This window comes from Rhinolophus sinicus, linkage group LG01 (assembly GCF_036562045.2).
Source record: "Rhinolophus sinicus isolate RSC01 linkage group LG01, ASM3656204v1, whole genome shotgun sequence".
NCBI lineage: Eukaryota > Metazoa > Chordata > Mammalia > Chiroptera > Rhinolophidae > Rhinolophus > Rhinolophus sinicus.
The window spans coordinates 179,755,191-179,780,064 of NC_133751.1; the positions used below are offsets into that span (position 1 = coordinate 179,755,191).

Consider the following 24,874-nt stretch of genomic DNA (forward strand, 5'->3'; position numbering starts at 1 on the left):
ATTATGGTTTCTCTTTCTGTTAGATACAGGCCTGTTTTGTTATAATTAGCAATGTTACCTCATTGTTCTTGGGTTGGTAGACACTTCCGAAATATAAACTCCCAGATTGCTTTATTTATAAAATGTAGGACATAAATCTAAGTGCTGTTTCTGCCATTTGGTGGAAATGGATTAAGAGCTCCAACCAGAAGAAGTACTCCGATGAGAAAAATTGTGCTGATCTTCCTTTTTGACTAGTTCTCAAGGGAGATATTTTTATTTCAGAGAAATCAGCGTAAATGAGTTCCAATAAAAGCTCCTTCCAGACTTCCTAAAGGATTAGCATAAAGAGTTGGGGTAGAGTTTTCTGGGCTATTGGTTATTGAAGTACCTTTGCAGTAGTTTTTATTTCAGTAATTTTTTTTTTTTAAAGATTTTATTGGGGAAGGGGAACAGGACTTTATTGGGGAACAGTGTGTTGTCCTTTCAATCTTAGTTGTGGAGGGTGCCGTTCAGCTTCAAGTTGTTTTCCTTTCAGTCTTAGTTGTGGAGGGCACAGCTCAGCTCCAGGTCCAGTTGCCGTTGCTAGTTGCAGAGGGCACAGCCTTTGCGGGAGTCGAACTGGCAACCTTGTGGTTGAGAGGACACACTTCAACCAACTGAGTCATCCGGGAGCTCAGCAGCAGCTCAGGTCAAGGTGCCGTGTTCAATTTTAGTTGCAGGGGGCAGAGCCCATCATCCCTTGCGGGACTCAAGGAATTAAACTGGCAACCTTATGGTTGAGAGCCCACTGGCCCATGCGGGAATCGAACCGGCAGCCTTCGGAGTTAGGAGCACAGAGCTCTAACCGCTTGAGCCACTGGGCCGGCCCCCGATTTCAGTAATTTTTTACTTTTCAGCATTTCTAGGCAAGTCTAGTGCCTGGAACAGAGGAGGCCGGAAGTGGGCGAGGTCCTGGGAAATTGTGGTGCAATGTGTCCTTAACTCTCTAACATGCTGCCTGGCCTCTGTCTTTCAGAATGGCCGTGACTTCCAGTTCAGATGATAATCATAGAGAGAACCTTCGCGGGAGGCTTCTGAAAATTGATGGAAACCTGGGGGATCGTGAGGTGGAGCAACTAAAGTTTCTCTGCCAAGATTTTGTCTCCTCCAAGAAGCTGGAGGGGTCCCGCTCAGCCATGGATGTTTTTGATCATCTCTTGGCAGGGGAGCTGCTGAGTGAGGAAGATCCCTTCTTCCTAGCAGAACTCCTCTATATCATGAAGCAGATCTTACTGCTGAAACACCTCAACTACACCAAAGAACGAGTGGAGAGTTTGCTGCCCATCCGAAGAAAGGTCTCTCCATTCAGGTGAGGAGGATTTTCCATTTAGTGGTCAAGCCATGGGGCTTTGAAAGGAGGCGGGGATTAAGGTCTTTTTCTAATCTACCTCCTTGTATAATATAGTGATTCTATACTAGGAGATTTCTCAGTTCTAGGTGGTGATGAGATGAGAGGTTGGGGCTCTCAGGGTCTGATGGTGGCTTCCCTTAGTTCTACTTCTCACTGCCAAGGGAAGGCCATGTCAGTGTAGCAGGCCTACGTTTTTCTCTTTTCCCAAATTCCACTCCCAGCAGTCCTTTGGCTTGTGAGCCACTGGGTGTGTCCGCTTATATCCAGTGATTTGAGAAGAGAGGAATGCACACTTGTAGCCAAATTAGCAAAGTGGAAAAAGATGTGTCTCTGGGGTCAAGGAGGGACATCATTTATGCCATGTCCAGTTACATTTTTGGGTGAAACCCAGAAAGGTAAAATATAGGCCTCAGGCCTATCATGGATCAGATCTTAGACAACACTGTTTTAAATTGTCCACGGACATAATATCTACAGAGGACTTCACTGACAGAGAACCTCCTTCAAAGGAGGAGCCATTAAAGTGTTATTTTATCTAATTACCTGGGTAATTATGTCCTTCAGGCCTCTATTTTTGGGTCAGTGAAGGGATTCTGGAAATTGTTATATCCACTCTGCTGCTTAAACAACTGAGGAATGGTCTCTGATGTTCAGAGGTGTTAGTGTGTGATTGAAGTATTCAATTTTTCTGGTTGTCCATTAAATGGCTATCCAGAAGTTGGGGTAGTTTCCTTTCTCTTCAGCAGCAGACTTTACATTGACTGGTATCAGGTTCTCTCTGACAAAGGCCTATAAAGTAAGCCTGAATTCCTAGAATGGAGTTGGGAGATGGGAGGGCATGCGGAAATTGTGTTTTATGCCTTCCTCGCACTGGACTTGGAACCCCATTGCTTACTGTGTTATCTTAATTTAATAGGTCACTTTGAAACTCAAAGTTTTGGTTTTTGAATCTATGAAATGGGATTAATAATTGTCTACTCACAAGGTTGTGATCATTTACATGAGAGAAAGCATTGGTAAAAGTACTCAATTTACTGTCCTCTGCAAGGGTAAGGCTTCATTTGTTTCTTTGGGTGTATGTCCTAGAAACCTGCTCTACGAACTGTCAGAAAACATCGACTCAGAGAACTTAAAGAGCATGATCTTTCTTCTGAAGGAATCGATGCCAAAAATCCAGTTGGTGAGTGGGTCGTATGGAATGTAGTCTTGTGAACGTTGCCTTCATTGGTGTTTGGGAAGATGCTGGAAAGGGTTTTCAAGACCATTCATTTGTTGTGGGAGACAGTGTCAAACAATGGTTAGGAACGTCGACTTTGGTATCAAACGGGCTTGGATTCTAGTCCTAGCTCTGTGACCAACTCTTCCCTATGTGAGGCCAGTGACTGCACATTTCTGAGTCTTCATCTTCTCATACGTTATATTATGGAAAATCATACTACTTCCTTCCATGACGGTTGGGAGGATTAGAGGAAATAATGTACATAAAGCATTAGTACAGGGACTGTATTTGGCACACAGTAACCATGTGTTACTTGCTATTGGCATCCACTGTGTTTTACGATACAGAAATCTTCAGGGCATGATAAAGAAATGAGGAAGTGGGAAACAATGGCAGAGTGGGAATTGGTGGTTCGTCATTTACACTAATTGAGTTGTCTGAAGGAGCTGTGTGTCCTTTTCAGTGGACTTTGCAGTGTCTCCCAGGCAGGCTTCTGTGACAATCAAATGAGACAAATGTTTGAGGATGTACTTTGTAAAGGGCTGTTCAGGTGCTTTGAACGAATAGTAATGTTTTAAATATTAATATAATGCTATTTGGTAGTATTTTTTTCTATGTTGGCCACAGATTTTTTTTTTTTTTTATTAGTTTCTGGTGTATAAATATTGGTCACACTTAAGGGCAGGAAAATAGCTGCATGTCTCTCTCCCAGGCCTCAAAACTTTATATGTTTTCTTTTGACTCCTGTAACAGCGTGTGACAAGCAAGTTAGTCCATTTGGAAAGGGACCAATTTTCAAATTTTACCCTGTAACATTACTTTAATTGTGTTATTCAACTGCTATTTTTATTAGATTTTGTTATATAATGTTTGCTAAAACACACCAAAAATAACATGTAACATGTATGGAAGTTATGAAATGTAGCACTAAGTGAATAACCATGAATTCCCCCATCCAACTTATGAATGAAAACCTCACCAACCCTCTTAAGCCTACATGTATAGCCCCCCATCACATTCTCCCCAGATCAACCGATATTAACCACAAATAACTTTGTTTTTCTTTTTTTAGAAAAATCATTGAGGAATTGGAAGTTGTTTTACATGTGGTAGGTCAAACAAATGAGGACGTTAGTCATTCATTGCACATGTCTCCTGGTGTCAGACATGTAGCAGGTTAATTCTCTGTTTTGGCCTCAATCTTTGAGTCTTTTATTTCCCTTTCAAAGCCCTCAGGGATTTTAGCGTCTTCTTGTCCTTTGATTGGCCACCTCTTGAGGCTCTTTTCTTTTCTTTTCTTTTTTTTAAATTAACATTTATTGGGGTGATAATTGTTAGTAAAGTTATATAGGTTTCAGGTGTACAGTACTAGGATACATCATTCATATATCACATTGTGTGTTCATCACCCAGAGTCAGTTCTCTTTCCATCACCATATATTTGATCCCCTTTACCCTCATCTACCACGCTCCCCTCCCCCTATACCCTCTGGTAACCACTAAACTATTGTCTGTGTCTATGAGTTTTTGTTTCTTCATTTGTATTATGCTAAGCAAAATAAGTCAGACAGAAAAAGTCAAGAACCATGTGATTTCACTGATATGTGGGATATAAAACTGAAAACAACAAAAGAACAAGACAAACAAATAAGGCTCCTTTTTCCCAAAGATTGTTGTGGGTTCCTTTGGGGGGTGGGAACTGAGCCTTACTCCTTGTTATAGTCCCAGAACCTTGCAGAATCTGTTACAAAATGGTGCTCAGGATGAAAGCATGAATGAATGAAATGATGCTATCTTCCCCCTTCTCTTTCCTTCTGAGAAAATGGCCTGAACACTTTCTGTTTATGTGATTTTATAATGAATAACTAGGGGATGAACTAGCAGGATGAACTAAACCACCAAGATAGGGATGTGAAATATATAACATTCTCATAGTTGTTGCCCCTTGTTAGAATCTATTAATTTTCTTCCTTAGATAGCCCCTGGAAGTTCTGATATCCTCTTGTTTTTGTTTCTTACACTCTTTTCCTTTTAATCTTTTTATTCTTAAACCCCTCTCCTCAACAAATGATGACTACAGAAAATGACACAAAACAAACACACAGCTTAATGAATTATTATAAGGCTAATATCCTTGAAACCACCACCCGGGTCAAGAAAATGAACTTTGCCAGCCACTCCAGAAACCCCTCCATTTGCCCCATCCCAATCACGGCCCCTTCTCACTCACTTAGAAGTAACCATGTCCTGGCTTTTACAGTAACCACATTCTTATGTTTCTTGATGGTTTTATCACTTACCTGTACATCTCTAGACATCAATTTAGTCTTGACCAGCTTTTCTTTTGAGTGTCTTTTGATTTATAGGTTAAATTCCCCTCCCCCCAATCACTTTGTTTTTCTTAAAATTTATGTGTTGAAGATCCCCAGGACAACTGGCCTGTAGAATTTCCCCCAGTCTAGGTTTTGCTGATTGTGTGTGCTTGGTGCAGTTCAGCATGGTTCTCTGTCATCTGTATTTCCTGCAAATTGACAGCTGGATTCAGAAGCTTCGTCAGACTCACTGTAGAACTTTTAGTCAAGACAACAGTAGTCTTGTGTTGTATTCTTTTATTGGAAGGTATGCAATTCCTGGTTTTCTCTCTTTTTTGGTATTAGCAACTGTTGGTGTTCAACAGTTTTATGTATTGATTCTCTGGAGGTTGCAAAATGGAGATATTCAAATTCTATCATTTTGTTTTCCCATCATCTACTATTTGGTTACTCGGTGAGACATTTTATATATAAATCCTTGATTCTTTCTTTTAAATAAAAAATGTTCAAAATAGTTGACAGGCTTTCTCTCATTCTCTGAAAGTGACCCATTATAAAAATATATAATTTTTTTTTTTACCTTTTATTTATTTTTTATTTTTTTCCTTTGAAATTCTTTTTTTTTTTAAATTTATTGGGGTGACAATTGTTAGTAAAATTACATAGATTTCAGGTGTACAATTCTGTATTACATCATCTATAAATCCCATTGTGTGTTTACCACCCAGAGTCAGTTCTCCTTCCATCACCATATATTTGATCCCCCTTACCCTCATTTCCCACTTCCCACCCCGCTTACCCTCTGGTAACCACTAAACTATTGTCTGTGTCTGTGAGTTTTTGTTTCTCATTTGTTTATCTTGTTCTTTTGTTGTTTTGGGTTTATATACCACATATCAGTGAAATCATATGGTTCTCTGCTTTTTCTGTCTGACTTATTTTGCTTAGCATCATACTCTCAAGATCCATCCATGTTGTCACAAATGTTCCTATATCATCATTTCTTACCGCCAAATAGTATTCCATTGTGTATATACACCACAACTTCTTTATCCATTCATCCATTGAAGGACATTTTGGTTGTTTCCATGTCTTGGCCACCGTAAACAAAGCTGCAATGAACATTGGAGCACACGTGTCTTTATGTATAAATGTTTTCAAATTTTTTGGGTTATTCATAATTTTTTGAGGAACCCCCACACTGCCTTCCTAACAGCTGCAACAGTCTGCATTCCCACCAACGGTATCTGAGGGCTCCTTTTTCTCCACAGCCTCTCCAACACTTGTTACTATTTGTCTTGTTGATGATAGCCATTCTGACTGGGGTGAGGTGATATCTCATTGTGGTTTTGATTTGCATTTCTCTGATGATTAGTGATGTTGAACATTTTTTCATATGTCTATTTGCCATTTGTATGTCCTCTTTGGAGAGATGTCTCGTCAGGTCCTCTGCCCATTTTTCAATTGGGTTGTTTGTTTTTTTGTTGTTGAGTTTCATGAGTTCCTTGTATATTTTGGATAGTAGCCCCTTATCGGAGGCACTGTTTGCAAAAACCTCTCATTCAGTTGGTTGCCTCTTTATTTTGTCGATGGTTTCTTTTGCTGTGCAGAAGCTTTTAAGTTTCATATAGTCCCATTCGTTTATTTTAGCTTTTTTTTTCTTTTTTTTTTAAGATTTTATTGGGGAAGGGGAACAGGACTTTATTAGGGAACAGTGTGTACTTCCAGGACTTTTTCCAAGTCAAGTTGTTGTCCTTTCGATCTTAGTTGTGGAGGGTGTTGTTCAGCTTCAAGTTGTTGTCCTTTCAGTCTTAGTTGTGGAGGGTGCAGCTCAGCTCCAGGTCCAGTTGCCGTTGCTAGTTGCAAGGGGCAGAGCCCACCATCCCTTGCGGGACTCGAGGAATTGAACTGGCAACCATGTGGTTGAGAGCCCACTAGCCCAGGTGGGAATTGAACCGGCAGCCTTCGGAGTTAGGAGCATGTAGCTCTAACCGCCTGAGCCACCGGGTGGGCCCTATTTTAGCTTTTACTTCCATTGCCTTTGGAGTCAAATTCATAAAATGCTCTTTGAACCCAAGGTCCATAAATTTAGTACCTGTGTTTTCTTCTATGTAGTTTATTGTGTCAGGTCTTATGCTTAAGCTCTTTGATCCACTTTGAATTAATTTTGGTACATGGTGACAGATAGCAGTGCAGTTTCATTCTTTTGCACGTGGCTATCCAATTCTCCCAGCACCATTTATTGAAGAGGCTGTCTTTCCTCCATTGTATGTTTTTAGCTTCTTTGTCAAAAATTATTTGTCCATATTTATGTGGTTTTATTTCTGGGTTCTCAATTCTATTCCATTGGTCTATGTCTCTGTCTTTCTGCAAATACCATGCTGTTTTGATTATTGTAGCCCTGTAGTACAAGCTAAAGTCAGGGAGTGTGATACCTCCAGTATTGTTCTTTTTCCTTAAGATTGCTTTTGCTATTCGGGGTCTTTTGTGGTTCCAGACAAACCTGATGATTTTTGTTCTATTTCTTTAAAAAATGCCATTGGGATTTTGATGGGGATTGCATTAAATCTGTATATCGCTTTGTGTAATATGGCCATTTTAACTATGTTGATTCTTCCAGTCCATGAGCACGGAATGTCTTTCCATCTCTTTGTGTCTTCTTCAATTTCTTTGAAAAATGTCTTATAGGTTTCAGCATATAGGTCCTTCACATCCTTGGTAAAGTTTATTCCTAGGTATTTTGTTCTTTTTGCGGCAGTTGCAAAATGAATTGTTTTTTGTATTTCTTTTTCTGAGATTTCATTGTTAGTATATAGGAATGCAATGGACTTTTGTACGTTGATTTTGTAGCCAGCAACTTTACTGTATTCGTTGATTGTTTCTAATAGCTTTTTGGTGGAGTCTTTAAGGTTTTCTATATATAGCATCATGTCATCTGCAAAGAGTGATAATTTAACTTCTTCATTCCCAATTTGGATGCCTTTTATTTCTTTCTCTTGCCTGATTGCTCTGGCAAGGACTTCCAATACTATGTTGAAAAGCAGAGGTGATAGGGGACAGCCGTGTCATGTTCCTGAACGTAGAGCAAAGGGCTTCAGTTTCTCACCATTAATTATGAGATTAGCTGAGGGTTTGTCATATATGGCCTTTATTATGTTAAGGTATTTTCCTTCTATACCTATTTTATTAAGTGTTTTAATCATAAATGGATGTTGTATCTTGTCAAATGCTTTTTCTACATCAATTGATATAATCATATGATTTTTGTCCTTTATTTTGTTTATGTGATGTATCACATTGATGGATTTGCAGATGTTGAACCATCCTTGTGCCCCGGGGATGAACCCCACTTGGTCGTGATGAATAATCTTTTTAATGCATCGTTGTATTCGATTTGTTAGAATTTTGTTTAGGATTTTTGCATCGGTATTCATCAGAGATATTGGTCTGTAGTTTTCTTTTTTTGTGTTGTCCTTACCAGGTTTTGGTATCAGTGTAATGTTGGCCTCATAAAATGAGTTAGGGAGTACTGTCTCTTCTTCAGTTTTTTGGGAGAGTTTGAGCAGGATTGGTATTAGATCCTCTTTGAAGGTTTGGTAGAATTCACTAGTGAAGGCATCTGGTCCCGGACTTTTGCTTTTGGGAAGGTTTTGGATGACTGATTCAATTTCGTTACTGGTGATCAGTCTGTTTAGATTTTCCAGTTCTTCATGGTTCAGCTTTGGAAGGCTATATGTTTCAAAGAACTTGTCCATTTCTTCTAGGGTATTGAATTTTGTGGCATATAGTCCTTCCTAGTATTCTTGGATGATCCTTTGTATTTCTGTGGTGTCCGTAATAACTTCCCCTTTTTCATTTCTGATTTTGTTAATTAGTGTCTTCTCTCTTTTTATCTTAGTGAGTCTAGCCAAGGGTTTGTCAATTTTGTTAATCTTTTCAAAGAACCAGCTCTTTGTCACATTAATTTTTTCTATTGTCTTTTTGTTCTCTATTTCATTTAGTTCTGCTCGTATTTTTGCTATTTCCTTTATTCTGCTGACCTTGGGTTTCACTTGTTCTTCTTTTTCTAGTTCTTTAAGGTGTAACATGAGGTTATTTATTTGGGATTTTTCCTGTTTCTTGAGATAGGCCTGTAATAATATAAATTTCCCTTTTAAAACTGCTTTCGCTGCATCCCAAAAATTTTGGTAGGATGTATTTTCATTGTCATTTGTTTCTATGTATCTTTTGATCTCTCCTCTAATTTCTTCTTTGACCCAGTCGTTCTTTAAAAGTATGTTGTTTAATCTCCATAAAATATATAAATTTTAACTTATGGATTTAAATATATTTGCTTGGTTTCAATCCATTGCAATTATTATCCTTATTGAAGTTGAAATTGTCCTATTTTTGCCCAGTGGTAGCTTCTTCAAGTTGGTTCCTGAGTCATTTTGACATTACCTTAGTAGTCTTTGATGGCTTTTTTGGTGTGACAAGATGTCACAGGTTCATTTCATACATTTTTTTGCCCAGACCTAGAATTTGTCATTTTCCCAAAAAGCCCCAATTTCTTTTCATGAGAAATGTTATTTCAAGACTACAAACTAGACGCTGAAGATGCTCATTGTTTCTAGGTTGTTTTTTAAGGGTAGTGTTAGGAAATGGTTGTATGTCTAGTTTTTGTTTTGTTTTCATATAAAATACTTCATAAATTCATACTGCTATTTTCAAGTCAAATTTTAATTAACCTCTTCTATATTATACCTGTCTCTTTTTTTCTCTACTGAAAATCTTGGTCCTCATGTCACAGGGGATGGTAGAATTAGTCACCTGATTATTTGTTTTATGCCACATTACACATACAACACTCTCACAATATCTATATTAATAGTTCTATCACCAATATGATTATTCATAACTGCTGAAATGTTTGTTTTGCATGTGCTATACCCATTGTCTTTCCATTTGTTTTTAGGGTTAAGATGCATCTACATTGTCAGAGTATATAGCCACTATATACTACACTCTCTTTTTAAATTTTATTTACTTATTTTATTTTTACACTCTCTTTTAATCTTCATTTTGTCTTTTTACAAGTAAATGTATGGAAACCGAAAACACCCTATAAAGGTCATTTTTGTCCCTCTAGAGCACCCATTTAGAGCCCTTCCTTTTTGCCTGAGGGGTATTCAGGCCCTTCTCTACTGGCTGGTAAAAAATTTATTTCTGTGATAAATGTTTTGCAATTGCAATTGCAGATAATGCAGCTTTATTAAGCCCTGGTATGGAAGCCTAGATGAGTTTCCATACCAGGGCTTAATAAGGCTGCAATTTACACACACACACACACACACACACACACACACACACACGCATGCGCGCACGCGCGCACGGTGCCAGAACTATATATACACATTTTAAGAGATGTTATCTATGTAGCAGTAGTTGGCCATAATCAGAAGTGTCTGGATGCTGATGGTAACCACTCTGAGCACCTCTTGTAATTGCAGAAGTCAAATGTGACTATATATTGAGTATCACAATTTTAATACACTTTTTTCCTTTCTTAAAATGTGTACACATTTTTTTGGCACCCTTTGTAATATATGTATGTATTCTTGGATTCCAAAGGATCTCAGCTTTATTCTGAAGGCGATCTCATTCTTCACATTAGAATTGTGGCTGAGTTATACACTTCAGATAATACAGGTTAATCTCTATGGGACTTTGGGATCATGCCAGCCTTCTGAAGTGTGTGAAGGATAATCTCTAAGCCATCCAGATGAGTTTTCATACCAGGGCTTAATTTAATAAGGCTGTGTTATTTACAATTGAAATTGCAAAAGATTTTATCACAGAAATAAACTTGTTACCAGCCAGTGGAGGAGGGCCTGAACACCCATCAGCTGAAAAGAAAGAGCTCTGAATTCATATGGTCGCTCCAGATGGACAAAAATGACTTATGTAGGGTGTTTTAGGTTTCTTGTTTGATGGCTTTCATGCAAACTTCTAGCACGATAGCTGCCTCCATACATCCTTAGAGACCCTGTCAGGAAATGCTTTCTCAGTGTAACTTTCAATGTAGAACTGGTGGATGTAAAGGAAACCACACCCAAATCTACAAGCCTTTTAGCAAAGCAACAGAGCAAAAGAACTTTCAGACACTTTTTGCTAGTATTTGCAAGGATGGTGTTCTTTTATTTTAAAATTTATTTTTAATTATAGTTGACATATAATATTGTATTAGTTTCAGGTGTACAACATAGTGATTCAACATTTATATACCTTACAAAGTAATCACCATAGTAAGTCTAGTAACCATCTGTCACAGGAAGGTGTTCTAAAACTAGAATAGTGTACAGACTCCATTTAAATTGTGTGTGTGTGTGTGTGTGTGTGTGTGTGTACAAGGTGTCATTTATTAAACATCTAATAAACTTTCTACAAAGTCCAATGAATTTCCATCATTGTTTCTGGAATCATGTCTTAGCCCCTTTTCTTTCTCCTGGTAAGATGCTGTCAAGATAGGAGTTTTTATTTTGGGGTTTAGAGACAGCTTATTTGCACATAACCCACTATTGCACCTTGTGTGTGGGTTCCCTACAACCTGTTTGCCCAGCTGATCAGCTCTGGATGAATCTTCCTTCACCCCCAACTCTCTCTCCTGCTTTATTCCCTGGCCAAGCTGTTGGTGTGCAGGGGCTGCAGGTAGAGGCACGCACACTGTTTTGCCTTTTTGGTTATCCTACCTGTGTCTGGAGTTTCTTGAAAATTTATAATCTCTCTTTTGATCAGATGGGTTTGTAACTCTGGCCTTTCCCTTTGTTGTTGGCATTTTGACTGCCTTCTTTGAACACACACACACACACACACACACACACACACTCTAACTTTTTCTCATCCTTATGTTATTGCTCTAACTTCCTCCTTCCCTCTATTACCAAACTTCTTCTTGAAACAATAGTCTACACACACTCTTTCTCCACTAACTCAGCTCTTGGTCACATTACAGTGCATTCCAATATGGCTTCGGCTTCCATCACTGCAGTGAAACTATTCTTGCTGAAGCCACCACAAACCCCCCGCAAAACCAGATTTCTAGTTTCTCATCATTTTCCTCATGTGGTTTTCTTTGCCTGGAATGTCCTTTTCCATGTTGGCAGTGAAGGTCTAGTTATTTTTCAAGATGTACTTGAAGTATCACCTCCCAGGTGCAGCTTGTGTGAAGCCTGCTATGTGGAGTAAGTGAGTGATGGATGAATGAGTGATATCACCATTTGAAGTCATCTTTGAATCTTCCTTTATTTCTTCACCCATTTCCAACCGATCTCCAAAACTCACCAGATTATATTTCAGAAATATTCTCAAATCCAGTGCCTCTTCTGCATTTCTACCACTAGCTTTGGACCAGGTTTTAATCACCTCTTCACAAGAGTATTTAATCTTCCTGTCAATACTTTCTCTCTAATCCATTTCCTCCTCCAACCTATCCCAAAGACTTCTATTTAACAACAAGTGTTCATGTTACTGTTCTTAAAAACTACAACTGTCACCCAGTGACCTACGGGACACTTACTTGCCCGGACTCCTCATATGATGTGTGTGTTCCTTCACAGTCTGATACCAGCCCACTGTTCCATCTATGACCTAGCTCTTATGGTTTGTACTCATGCTTCCTTCTCAATATTCCTGAACACACTGTCTCTTTTCAACTGTTTAACCGTTCAGCATGTTTGGAGACTCTTCCCTAGTTCCCACCCTGCTGATGCTTATGGATACAGTTAGATAGTGTTCAGATGCTCACTTTCTGAATAGTTTCTTTTTTCTGGGAGCGCTAATATAATTTTATATATATATATATATATATATATATATATATATATATATATATATATATATATATATATATATATTTTTTTTTTTTTTTTTTTTTTAACCAGTTGAACATATTGAGAAGCCCTAATCATTGAAAAGATTATGGTGCCTTCTACCCCATACATAATTCAATATTAAAGTAATACTAGCCAATTTGCAGTTTTTCCTAGAAGTACATAAGATATTTTTTTCTCTTAAAATACCAAATACAAAATTCTTTCAGAACATTTTATGCCCCTTTCCTTGGTGCTTCTGTTTTGTGCTGCCCTGATCTATTATATCATCTATAGCTGTGAGTTAGAAGCAGTACAGCTCAATGCTTAATAAGAGAGACTTTCACATCAAATTGTTAGCGTTCAAACACCATCTCTGTCACTTATTGGCTCTGTGATGTTGGACAAGTTATTGAACGTCTCTGTGCCTCAGTTGTTTCATTTTAAAAATGGAGATTATAATAACATTTACCTTTACCTCATTGGGATGTTTTTTAGGTTAATATACAGCAAGCACTGCCTGGTATGTATATGTATGCATATATTTATATCTAATAGATGTAGATATATAGATCTATAGATCTATAATATATATGTGTATATATAATACACACATATATATTTGGTATATATATAATATATATATATATTTGGTATATATATAATGTATATATATATATATATATATTTATATATATATATTTGGTGTATACATATTTGGTATCTAGTATTAATATAGATTTTATAGAGAGTTATTTGGTAATGCCTCTTCCCCATACTATTGAACTCCTCAGGGATAAATACTCTACTTATTTATCAATGCAAAACCTGTGTCCGGTGGCCATGTAGGTAGTGTTTAATGAATGAATGGATAATCAATAGGCAAGTAAATGTGACTCCACTGATCCTCTTGCAGACCTCTATAAGTTTCTTGGTACATATGGAGAAACAAGCTCTAATAGATGAAAATAATCTGGTGGTACTGGAGGATCTCTGCGCAAAAGTTGCACCTCATCTTAGAAGAAAGATAGAAGAATATAAAAGAGAGAAAGGTAACTAACCTGTGCTTGCTTGCTTGCTTGCTTGTGCCAGGCCATGAGAATTTTTAAACTAATGGTCATGTATGATGTTTGCTCATCACTCTGATGATATACTCTTGGGAAAGCCAGAACTCTTCCACATTTGTTTATTCAACACATATTTATTGAATGCATACTTTGTATTAGACAGTTTTAGGAGCTCCTCATAGGAACCTATATTCTAGTGGGGAAAAGTGGTTTTAGACAAACGTCTTCTTCTCATTCTTATATGGGAATGAGAATATAGGAAATCATTTTGAATGAAATAACGTAAAAAGAAGGAGGCAGGAAAGCATAGGGATTAAGAGTGGCATCTATGGAGTCAGACTGCCAAGACTCTTTTATTAGTGGTGCAGCGGCCCATTCCTTAGCATTTCTATGTCTCACTTTCCCTATCTATAAAGTGGTGATAATGATAATACTTACCTCATTGGTTTTTTTGAGGATAAGAATTTTATAATTCCTATAAAACACATGTCTGGCACAGAGTAAAGCATTCAATACATGCTGCTACGAATATGTTTGTCAGAGAGGAAAGTCATGAAAACTTTCGTATTCTCAGAAATTACTATCAGAGAAGAATATTATTATTTTTCAGTCTGTCTTGTAAAGGTAGATTTGCTGTGGTATTATATAGAGGTAATAGCACAGGGGAGAAATCAAACCTGGCTGCCTCACCATGTATCAGTATGCCAAAATTTGTGTTTTTCTGAGTCTATTTCTCCACTGTTAAACAAGAGCTATAAATAGAATATCATGAATATATTCATGAAGCTTTTATGCCATACCCATATTACAGTTCAGTTAGTCAGTCTAGTGTGCAAATTTCTCTGGTTAAAAACGAAACTAGCCAAAAGGAAACGTCTCTCTAAGAATTCTATAAATATGAAATGAACTGCGGAACAAAATATATATTGTTGTTAAATTGATATAATCTCAAACCATAACTAAAGCAATGAATAAATGTATAAGTTAAGTAAAAGTTATGAAGAATAAAAACAGGTTCTTCTAACCATCAAGGAATCAAATGAGAAATAAAAAACAGGAAGTTGATATCGAAAGTATATTTGGAATCCTCAGTTGAACTCTGATCACTGAGTTGTTGTTGTTTTTTTCTAACTACATTGCTATTTTCCTGTAATGTAGTAGCCCACACAAAGTAAACATAGGGCAGGTAGTCAGATTATTTTTGAATATTTGAACCCTGCAGAAGGCACTCTTGTTTTTATGTAGTAAATGCCTCCATGAATCTCTAAGACCAAGCTTTATTTCAGAAGAATTTCAACTTTGATTTTTTTTTTTTCCCTACAACCTACTTGCTGTGTCATCTTTGGGTGTTGAAAGAAATACACTTGTTTCCTCTACTACTATCACACCAACACTTCTGACCCCAGATATGTGGGTATTTCCACATCTTGGTGTGGATAATTCTCCAATTCTCTGCAGACACCAACTTGGGTGTCCTACATTCAACTCAATTCTGACACTAACCAGAGTTAATGCAGACCCTAAGTTAGGTTAAGGACTCAATCCCCCAACACTACCCCCCATTTCAGACACAAGTTGCAAATAGTGGGTCCTCAGATTACCCACATCTTCTATCTGATTTGTCTACAAACTGGGGGTTCCCATGAACCCTTGCTTGGGTTCAATAATTTACTAGAATGGCTCACAGAACTCAGGAAGGTCGTTTATTTACTAGATTACTGGTTTATTATGAAAGAATATGATTTAGGGACAGCCAAATGGGAGAGATGCGTAAGGTAAAGTATGGGGGAAGGACATGGAGATTCCATGTCCTCTTCAGATAGTTTACCATTCCCGCACCTCCACATTTTCACCTACCCAGAAACTCTCTGAACCCCTTCATTTAGGGACTTTTATGGAAGCTTCATATTATGCACTGGTTGATTAAATCGAGGGCCGTTAGTATAAATTCAACTTCTAGCTCTTCTCCCCTTCCTAGAGGTCTAAGGGTAGGGCTGTAAGTTCCTCAGATCACAGGATTGGTTCTCCTGGCAACCAGCCCCCATCCTGAGGCTATCTAGGAGCCCTGCCCCACAACCAATCATCTCATTAGCATATAAAAGACGTCACTTCAGAGATTCCAGGGGTTTTAGGAGCTGTGTGCCAGGAAAGGGAGCAAAGACCAAATCTATCTTCATTATTACAGGTGTCAACTGATATTTTATAGTGGTTTTCTGTAGTCTTAAGAGTTTGGGCCTAATTCTGCCATTTAGGGTGAAGGACTAAAGGACTGGAAAGATGGAAGGTGTGCAGATTTTAGACTTTTCTGTGAGTGTGATCCTCAAACACAAGCTCTGTTTAAGAACCACCTGGTTAACTTTTGAGTTTTCTTGAGCCTTGGTGTGCTTTAATATTTTAAATTTATTATTAAAAATTTGTATAATAATTATGATAAAATTAAATAAAACTCAAATAATGACAATAATACAGAGTGTAGAAGGTGAAAGTCTGTCTCTTCTTCCTGTACTGCCAGCCCATACCTCAGAGATAACCACTATTGGAGAATATTTTTGTAGCCTTTCTTCTTTATGGAGACAATGTGTGTGTGTGTGTGTGTAGATTAATATATATTTAACTAAGATCATACTAATCATATTTTATAACTTGCTTTATTCTCCCCTAATATATCTGGCATTTTACCATGTATATAATATAGATATAGCTCATTCTTATTAATGGTTCTATAGAAATACATTTTATGCACATAACATTTATTTAATTACCACTTTTGAATGATTTTTCTTTTTCTTTCCCTCCCTTCTTTCCCTTCTTTCTTCCCTCCCTTATTTCCTTCCATTCTTCCTTCCTTCCTTCTTTCTTTCTTTTTCTTTTTGCTATTATAGTCTGAGTTCTGGTTTTATTCCTTGAGGTAATGCTTTCATAATCCCTACTTGGCAATTATTTGACACATTAAGCACCATAAGTACTGAAATAGTATTTGGTAAAGTATATAATACATTTTAAAGAACTAACAAAATTATAAAAATAATAAAACACAAAACAATAAGAAATAAAATATAATGATACAAAGAATAAAAATATAATGATAAATAAAAATAATTGATAAATTCACATTTATTTTTCTGGGTTTATATGTAGGTCTCTTTAAGCAAATGGCTCCACAAATGTATAGGTCTGTCACATAATTTCTTTTGCTGATTGTACCTTGAATTACTATCTGTAATTCTATTTCCAGCCTCCCAGGTAGTGACATCTCCGGTAAAAAAGGAAACTGAATCATTGCCTCAAGGAGAGGAAGAAGTATTTTCCGGTTCAAACGTTAAACAATTCCTTGGAGCCTTACAAGTAGGTTCATTCGTAAATGTTTAAGCACCAGTTCCACTCTCCACCCCCAGCCCTCAAGAAAGTGAGAGAGAGAGAGAGAGAGAGAGAGAGAGAGAGAGAGAGAGAGATATTTTCCATGGTTGATTTCAAATTACCAACATGATATCCATTGGATTGCAGAATTTCTGAAAATTTAACAATGGCTCTCACTAGCTGGTTTGAGGTGACTCCAGTACACTGTGTCATCTGTTTTTATCTGCAGTGTTATCTGCAGTGTTCGATCAGGGCTGGCTTCATGGGCATACAGCCTGTGCAGTCACATAGGGCCCATGCTTTTTTAATGCTTAGCTGTCACTATTTTGAAACTCTTAATAATGTATAAACAAGGGGTCTCACGTTTTTGTTTTGCACTGGGCCCCACACATTTTGTAGCCAGCCCTCCCCAGAGGACAAGAACTGAGTTCCTGTAGTGTTGATCACGAAAGTGTGAGTAGAGGGGGAAACACTGGGAGATATTGCAATCTGTTCTTCACAACATTAGCACGATTCTTAGGAGACATATGACATTCTTCCCTGGGATTTCTATTTCTTCCCAGCAGACTTGGCCAGTTCTATTTTGCCATCATCTGTGAGCCTCCACGAAGTTAGTTTGGCCTTAGAATTTTTTGTTTTTGTTTTGTTTTTTAAATTGTGGTAAAATACAAATAACATAAAATTGATCATTTTTAACCATTTTTAAATGTACAGTTCAGTACCATTAAGTCCATTCACATGGTTGTATAACCCATCTTCAGAAGTTTTATTTATTTTGCAAAACTGAAACTCTATATCCATTAAACAATAGCTGCCCATTTCATCCCTCCCTCTAGGCCCTGGCACATACCCCTCTAGTGTCTCTCTCTATGAATTTGACTACTCTAGGTACCTCATATAAGGGGAGCCATACAACATTTGTCTTTTTGTGACTGGCTTGTTTCATTTAGTATAATGTCCTCCAGGTTCATCCGTGTCAGAATTTTCTTCCTTTTAAAGGATGAATACTATTCCAGTGTGTGTATATACCACATTTTGTTTATCCAGTCATCCATTGATGGACACTTGGGTTGCTTCCACCTTTTGGCTACTGTGAATAATGTTGCTATGAATATGGGAGTACAAATACCTCTTTGAGACCCTGCTTTCAGTTCTTTGGGGTATTTACCCAGAAGTGGAGTTGCTGGATTATATGGTAATTCTGTATTTCATTTTTGTTTTTTTTGAGGAATCATCATAGTGTTTTCCACAGCAGCTGCATCATTTTGCATTTCTACTAACAATGAATAAAGGTTCCAATTTCTCCACATCCTCGCTAACACTTATTTTCTTGGTTTTTGATAGTAGTTATCCTAATGGGTGTGAGGTGGTATCTCATTTGATTTTGATTTGCATTTCCCTGATGATTAGTGATGTTGGGCATCTTTTCACATGCTTGTTGGCCATTTGAATATCTTCTTTGGAGAAATGCTACTCAAGTCTTTTGCCCATTTTTAAATTGGGGTGTTTGTGGACATTTTATTTTTTATTCTTAAATATTTCTTTCATAGCTTCTTTACCACTTTCATAGTTTCATATTTGTACAGTCACAATTTTTTATTTTTAAATTTGGAAATCATTTCAATCTTACAGAGAAGTTTTAAAAATGTGACTAAGGGGCCGGCCCGATGGCTCAGGCGGTGAAAGCTCCATGCTCCTAACTCTGAAGACTGCCACTTTGATTCCCACATGGGCCAGTGGGCTCTCAACCACAAGGTTGCCCGTTCAACTCCTCAAGTCCCGCAAGGGATGGTGGGTTCCGCCCCCTGCATCTAGAAAATGGCAACTGGACCTGGAACTGAGCTGCGCCCTCCACAACTAAGACTGAAAGGACAACAACTTGAAGCTGAACGGCACCCTCCACAACTAAGATTGAAAGGATAACAACTTGACTTGGAAAAAAGGCCTGGAAGTACATACTGTTCCCCAATAAAGTCCTGTTCCCCTTAAAAAAATGTGAATAATATAAAGAACCCTATATACTGTTTACCCAGATTCACCCACCTGTTGTTGACTTTTTAGCCCATTTGAAGTATTTGGGGGTAAAGAGCCATCATGTATGCAAATAACTCTCAAAAAGTTCAGAAAAAAAATGTGTCTATGTAGCTAGCTAGATAGATAGACAGGCAAAGATAGAGCGTGCAAACGATACGGCAAATGGGCTAAAAAGTCAACAACTTTCAATGTAGAACTGGTGGATATGGTATACATACATGGTATTTAGTTGTTATGTTTCTTTAGTCTCCTTTAATCTTGAACATTTCTACAACTCTTCTCTTTTATGACATTGAGACTTTTAAAGAATACAGTTATCCCCCGATACACACCTTTAAAAAAAAACAAAACGAATTTGCCAGAATATTACGTAAATGATATACCTTTCTGAAGGCATCACATCTGGAAGCAATGGTGTCCTCTGCCCCTCATTCGTGATGCTAATTTTGATTCTGTGGTCAAGATGTCTGATTTCTTCACTATATAGTTACTTTTATATTATTACTATTTTTCCCTTGCAACTAATAAACAAGTGGTGGGAAGACATTCTAAGAAGAAGCAAATATCCTACTCTGCAACAAAAATTTTCCTCTGGATTGAGCATCCAGTGATGATTCATGTGTGATTGAATATTTACTATGTTGGTTGAAAGCAATGATTTTCAAACTCCAGTATTCTCTCAACAATTATAAGTCAACACTCAGCGGTCTGTAGCAAATGCCCTTCTTTCTTCCTCCCAAAGTTTTTGCCCACTAAACTTTATTCCTCCCTCCCACTCTTTCAACTAGTTTTGTGTGTGCTCAGACGTTAATGTGCATGTAAAACACACACACACACACACACACACACACACACACACACACACACGGCTTTGCTCTTTGTCACTTAGAAATTCAGTAGTTTCTAAGGGCTGTGGCTCAGCCTTGGTCTCTAGTGCTGCTGTTTTGCTGACATAGGATGATTCTAGCCATGGCCAGAGGAAGATGAAGCTAGTTGTAGTGGTGCTGGACATATGCAGAAGGCTTTGGGGAGCAGCCCCTCACATTGCCTATGTTCTCATAGACTCTCAGGTTTGGAAGGTGTCTTAAAAGTTATCTAGGCAACGCTGCCCCTCTGCATGAAGTGATGGATAAAATAACACTTGGTAAATCATCTCATGTTTCACATGTACCTGAGAGGTTTCCTTATATAAGAGAGCACTGCCAACAATTGCATTTAATGAGAAGAAACTGGATTTCAAACCACATTCCCTAATTTGTTTAAAAAGCAAATCAATATTTTTGAGTGTGACATAGGCTTTTTTTTACTAGAACCCTCTTGAAAACAGTGGGAAGAACACCAAACATAGCCAGGCAGTGGGTCATTCATTCATTTACTCATTTCTTTCTTGGTGGGTGCCAACAGAGGATGCAACAATCTCTAAGAAAGAGAGCCATGCAGAGTTTAAAGCTTATTCCTCATCCCTGTTCTGGGATGACAAATCAAGGAAACCGGGGGCCTAGAGCCCATTGTTGCCCTTAAGAGTTGTTTGCTCAACTCTCTCAAAACCACCTGGATAAACTCTGAAAATAGCCTGCCAGAAGGACTCCAGAATTCCAAAGGAAGGGAAATGTGCCTTGCAAAAAGAAAGGCAGGAAGTCTTTTGGAAAGTGAAGCTAAATTTTCTTTGCATTTGTTCCCTCAGAGCTGAGGAATCCTGGTGTTGTGCAGCCTGGGAGTGAGGCAGTGCACCTTTGGTCTGAGTTGAAGATAAGTTACCCTCCTGTAGCCAGAAGCCTTGTGGGCTCCACCAGGGAGGCAGGCCCAGTGACTTGGAGGTGACTTGCTTGTCACCTCAAACAGGTCTCCTGGTGCTGCTCACCACAAAGCCAGTGGCAGGGTCAGCCCCTCCCCAGAATACCTTGCTCATGTCCCCTTTGGGGCTTTCTGCTTCAGGCGAAGGACTGGGGCTGGTGGGGGTGGAATGGGTGGGGAGGATGCTGCAGAAAAGCTGAGGGCCCTACACTATGTTTCAATTTTGTATTTAATTATATAAAAAAAAACATTTATGTAGGCCCAAAGTAAAAACTATAAATAGAGTACACAGAGACATCTGGATTACATCCCTGCCCCTCTTCCCTTCCCCCATAGATCATCATTTTTATTAGTTTTCTGATCTATCTTACTGTTACTTTTGGAAAAAGCCCCCCCCCCACCAATCTCACCTTTTTTCTAAAAGAGGAAGCATGCTAAAATACTATTCTTCACTTTACTTCTTCATGTAACAGTATCTCCTGAAGAAGTATATAGAGATTGTCTTCTGCATCCTATGCCACTGTGGGATGTACCATAGTTCTTTCAACCACTCCCTATTGGTAGACATTAGGGTTGTTTCCAGGCTTTAGTTATTCCAAACAATGCACAAGAATACATACCCTTGCGCATGTGTCATATCATATTCTTGCCACTCTGTCTTTGTGAATCTTCCCCTTTGGAAGAAGGGAGTTGATTTTCTTCTTGTAATCTACCAGTGACATTTTCTATGCGTGGAGATTAGGTATCTGTCCTTCTCTGCATCAAATCTAGATTTTTTTTTAACAGTTTACCTTTTCAGGTTTATTATAAGGGATACAACTCAGGAACATCCATATGAAAGAGATCCATAGGGCAAGATAGGAGGATTGGAAATGGCAGGGAGCTTCCATGTCTTCTCAGGGCACATCATCCTCCCAGCACCTCAGTGTGTTCACCAACCCATTAAGTCTAGATTTTCAACCCTCATCCTAACTTTGTAAATGTCCTGCATTTCCTGTTTCCTCAGCAGGAGGGGTCCTGGTAAGATGAGCCTGGAAGGAGTAATGGTAGATGTCCCTTTTTATAACTTGAATCAATATGGCAGGAATTCGTATATTTGGCATATACGAAGTAATTCGAGGTGATTTAGGAGAAGGTTTACAAATGAGTGGACAATTCATTTCTCATCTCAATCTAGGGCAAGCTGCTGAATGTATGATTATACCAGGCTTTCCTATGGGAGGGTGAAGAGGTGGTTTCTACTCTGAAAGCCTAGCATAGCAGCTTCTGGGGAATGCAGATAACCCTTCAGAATTCAGTCACCCTCTGTGGGGATGGAAGGCACCTAGGGCAGCAGTGACAGAGCAGAATGTGGAGTGCAAGGGAAGGTCTGGTGTAGGGTGGCTCCAGGGGCTGCTTGTATTTTTTCAGACAGAGAAAGGCCAGAGGGAGGGGTTTGGCCATGGTGTGTTTGGTGCCTTGACTCCTTGCCCAGAAACAATGACCTCAGGAAAATATTCCAGAATCTGCCACTGGGCTAACCTGCTTACGAACAGTTCTTTTTTTTAAAAGATTTTATTGGGGAAGGGGAACAGGACTTTATTGGGGAACAGTGTGTACTTCCAGGCCTTTTTTTCCAAGTCAAGTTGTTGTCCTTTCAGTCTTAGTTGTGGAGGGCGCAGCTCAGCTCCAGGTCCAATTGCCGTTACCAGTTGCAGGGGGCGCAGCCCACCATCCCCTGCGGGAGTCGAACCAGCAACCTTGTGGTTGAGAGGACACGCTCCAACCAACTGAGCCATCTGGGAGCTCAGCGGCAGCTCAGCTCAAGGTGCCATATTAGCTTAGTTACAGGGGGCACTGCCCACCATCCCTTGCGGGACTCGAGGAGTTGAACTGGCAACCTTGTGGTTGAGAGCCCGCACTCCAACCAACAACTGAGCCATCCCGGAGGCAGCTCAGCTCAAGGTGCTTTGTTCAATCTTAGTTGCAGGGGCGCTGCCCACCATCTCTTGCAGCCCTCGAGGAGTTGAACTGGCAACCTTGTGGTTGAGAGCCCACTGGCCCATGTGGGAATTGAACCGGCAGCCTTCGGAGTTAGGAGCACGGAGCTCTAACCGCCTGAGCCACCCGGCCGGCCCATGAATAGTTTTTTTGGTGTAGTCTCTCTGTGATGTGTCAAGTTTATCAGAGGACACAGACAGAAAGGAGTGGAGCGGGGAGTGGAACCAAGCAGTCTGACTTCACTCAGAGCTCACTCTTCGATGACCTGGACTGACCACTGTGTAGCTACAGGACCTTAGGCAACGGTTTCACTTTTCGGACACATACACATGTTTCTTTCAGTTCTGCAGTTCTGCGGTTTCAAAGTTTAGACATGGCTTTTCTTCTCCCAAGGTGAGGAGGAATGTAGAGGCCCTCCATATGACTGCAACTTGGGTCCCTTTCGGTGTGCTCTCTGGTCTGGGGGATACTGGACTCACTCAGCCTGAGCTGAGCACCCAGGACTGACCCTTAAGCATAGTTAATAATTAAGTCAGGCCTCAGAGACAAGGGTAGCGCTTGTTGGATTCTATTTGCTGGTGTGAGAAGAAGAGCTTCAAGATACATTTGCCTGTTACTGTCATACGACAAATAACTCATCGTTGGTTTCCTCTCTATAATGGATTCTTATTCTGAGGAACCAGGGAGCTTTGTAGGAACACTTACAAACAGCGCAATCCTCAGCCAATGCCAAAAGCATGACTAAGTAATCCCAGGGCTGTGCACTGGTTTTTGTCCTGCCAGTTGGGTCTCTGGGCCTTTTTATTCCCTCTTTCTTCTCCTTGGTATCCTCCCAGCCTCCCTCTATCCAGTCCCAGATAAATGGTGACTCAACCCAACCAAGATTTCTACCAGAAACTCTTGAACTGATTCATGTGATGTTGACTCTTAACCCATCCTGTAGAAGAACATCTAAGTCTTTGGGTCAAGATATTTGAAGAGTCCAAGTACTTCTCTTTCTGGGTGACAGAGCAACCCTGGTCTCCATGAAGATCTGCTTACACTCTAACTTCAGAAACTAGCACAAAGGTCGGGGCAGTTTCTTCAGGGCTTCTCCATCTGGGATCTAGCCTTTCATGACTTTGAGGGCTCAGAGCTCTTTGTGTCTGTCTTGGTTTATCTTCCTCTCTGTGTGATTAATTCCATCCTTCCCACATTTTTCTGTAACTATCCGAAGTGTGTTGACCTTTGGCGATAGAGGAGATGCTATTACTCTTTTAGTCATACATACCCTTTGAATTATTTCCAGAAAGGGAAATTTCTTTTTTTCCCAACTGATGCCACTTCTTTTCTGCTTGGATTAAAGATGTACCATGTTTTCAGGAGATCATTTTAGCCACACAGAGGCCCCGCTGATCCTAACTCAGATAATTTGTAATCATATGCTGTTTATAATAGCCCCCAGAAATAATTGCACATATTTAAAAATTCCCACTGTGATCTCTACAAAAGAGATTTCTCTGTTTTTGGAGGAATCAGATCACTCCAAATCCTACCATCTAAAAAAAAAAATTACCATGTGATATTTTGGTTGTCTTGTGAGATTCTTACCTAAGCTTTCTTCACTTTGCTAATCCAAAGGAAGACGCTTTTCCGTAAACCCTGGGTTTGCCAAAGTTAAAATACATATTCTGATATTTAACACCGAGAATTGACATTCTGCAGTCAAACCAAGTGAAGTCTTTGTCCTAATCAGGGCCTTGATTCCACCTTGGAATTAATCAATTAATTCCAGACCAGGTCCAGGATCTTGAGAACTCCCTGCCTTTGGTACTGAAAAATGGAGTGGCTGGTTAGAAACATTAAATCCTTAAAATGAGGTTCCCTGATAAGTGACTCTATCTCTTCCTCTT

General features: G+C 39.0%; 1 protein-coding gene across 2 annotated transcripts in view; it reads left to right on the forward strand.

Annotated features, from left to right (window-relative positions):
• Positions 1-24,874, forward strand: part of CASP10 (caspase 10) — a 35,175-nt gene that overhangs the window by 1,838 nt on the left and 8,463 nt on the right. Inside the window, exons 2-6 of one of the 2 annotated variants that reach the window (XM_074339966.1) lie at positions 998-1,330; positions 2,459-2,552; positions 13,667-13,802; positions 17,053-17,162; positions 18,807-24,866. In XM_074339966.1, the coding sequence (XP_074196067.1) occupies positions 999-1,330; positions 2,459-2,552; positions 13,667-13,802; positions 17,053-17,162; positions 18,807-18,857 (723 nt within the window). In that variant the 5' untranslated portion in view covers position 998 and the 3' untranslated portion in view covers positions 18,858-24,866. Of the gene's footprint in view, positions 1-997; positions 1,331-2,458; positions 2,553-13,666; positions 13,803-17,052; positions 17,163-18,806; positions 24,867-24,874 lie in introns of those variants that run through there. The other variant, XM_019726789.2, reaches the window with a different exon arrangement.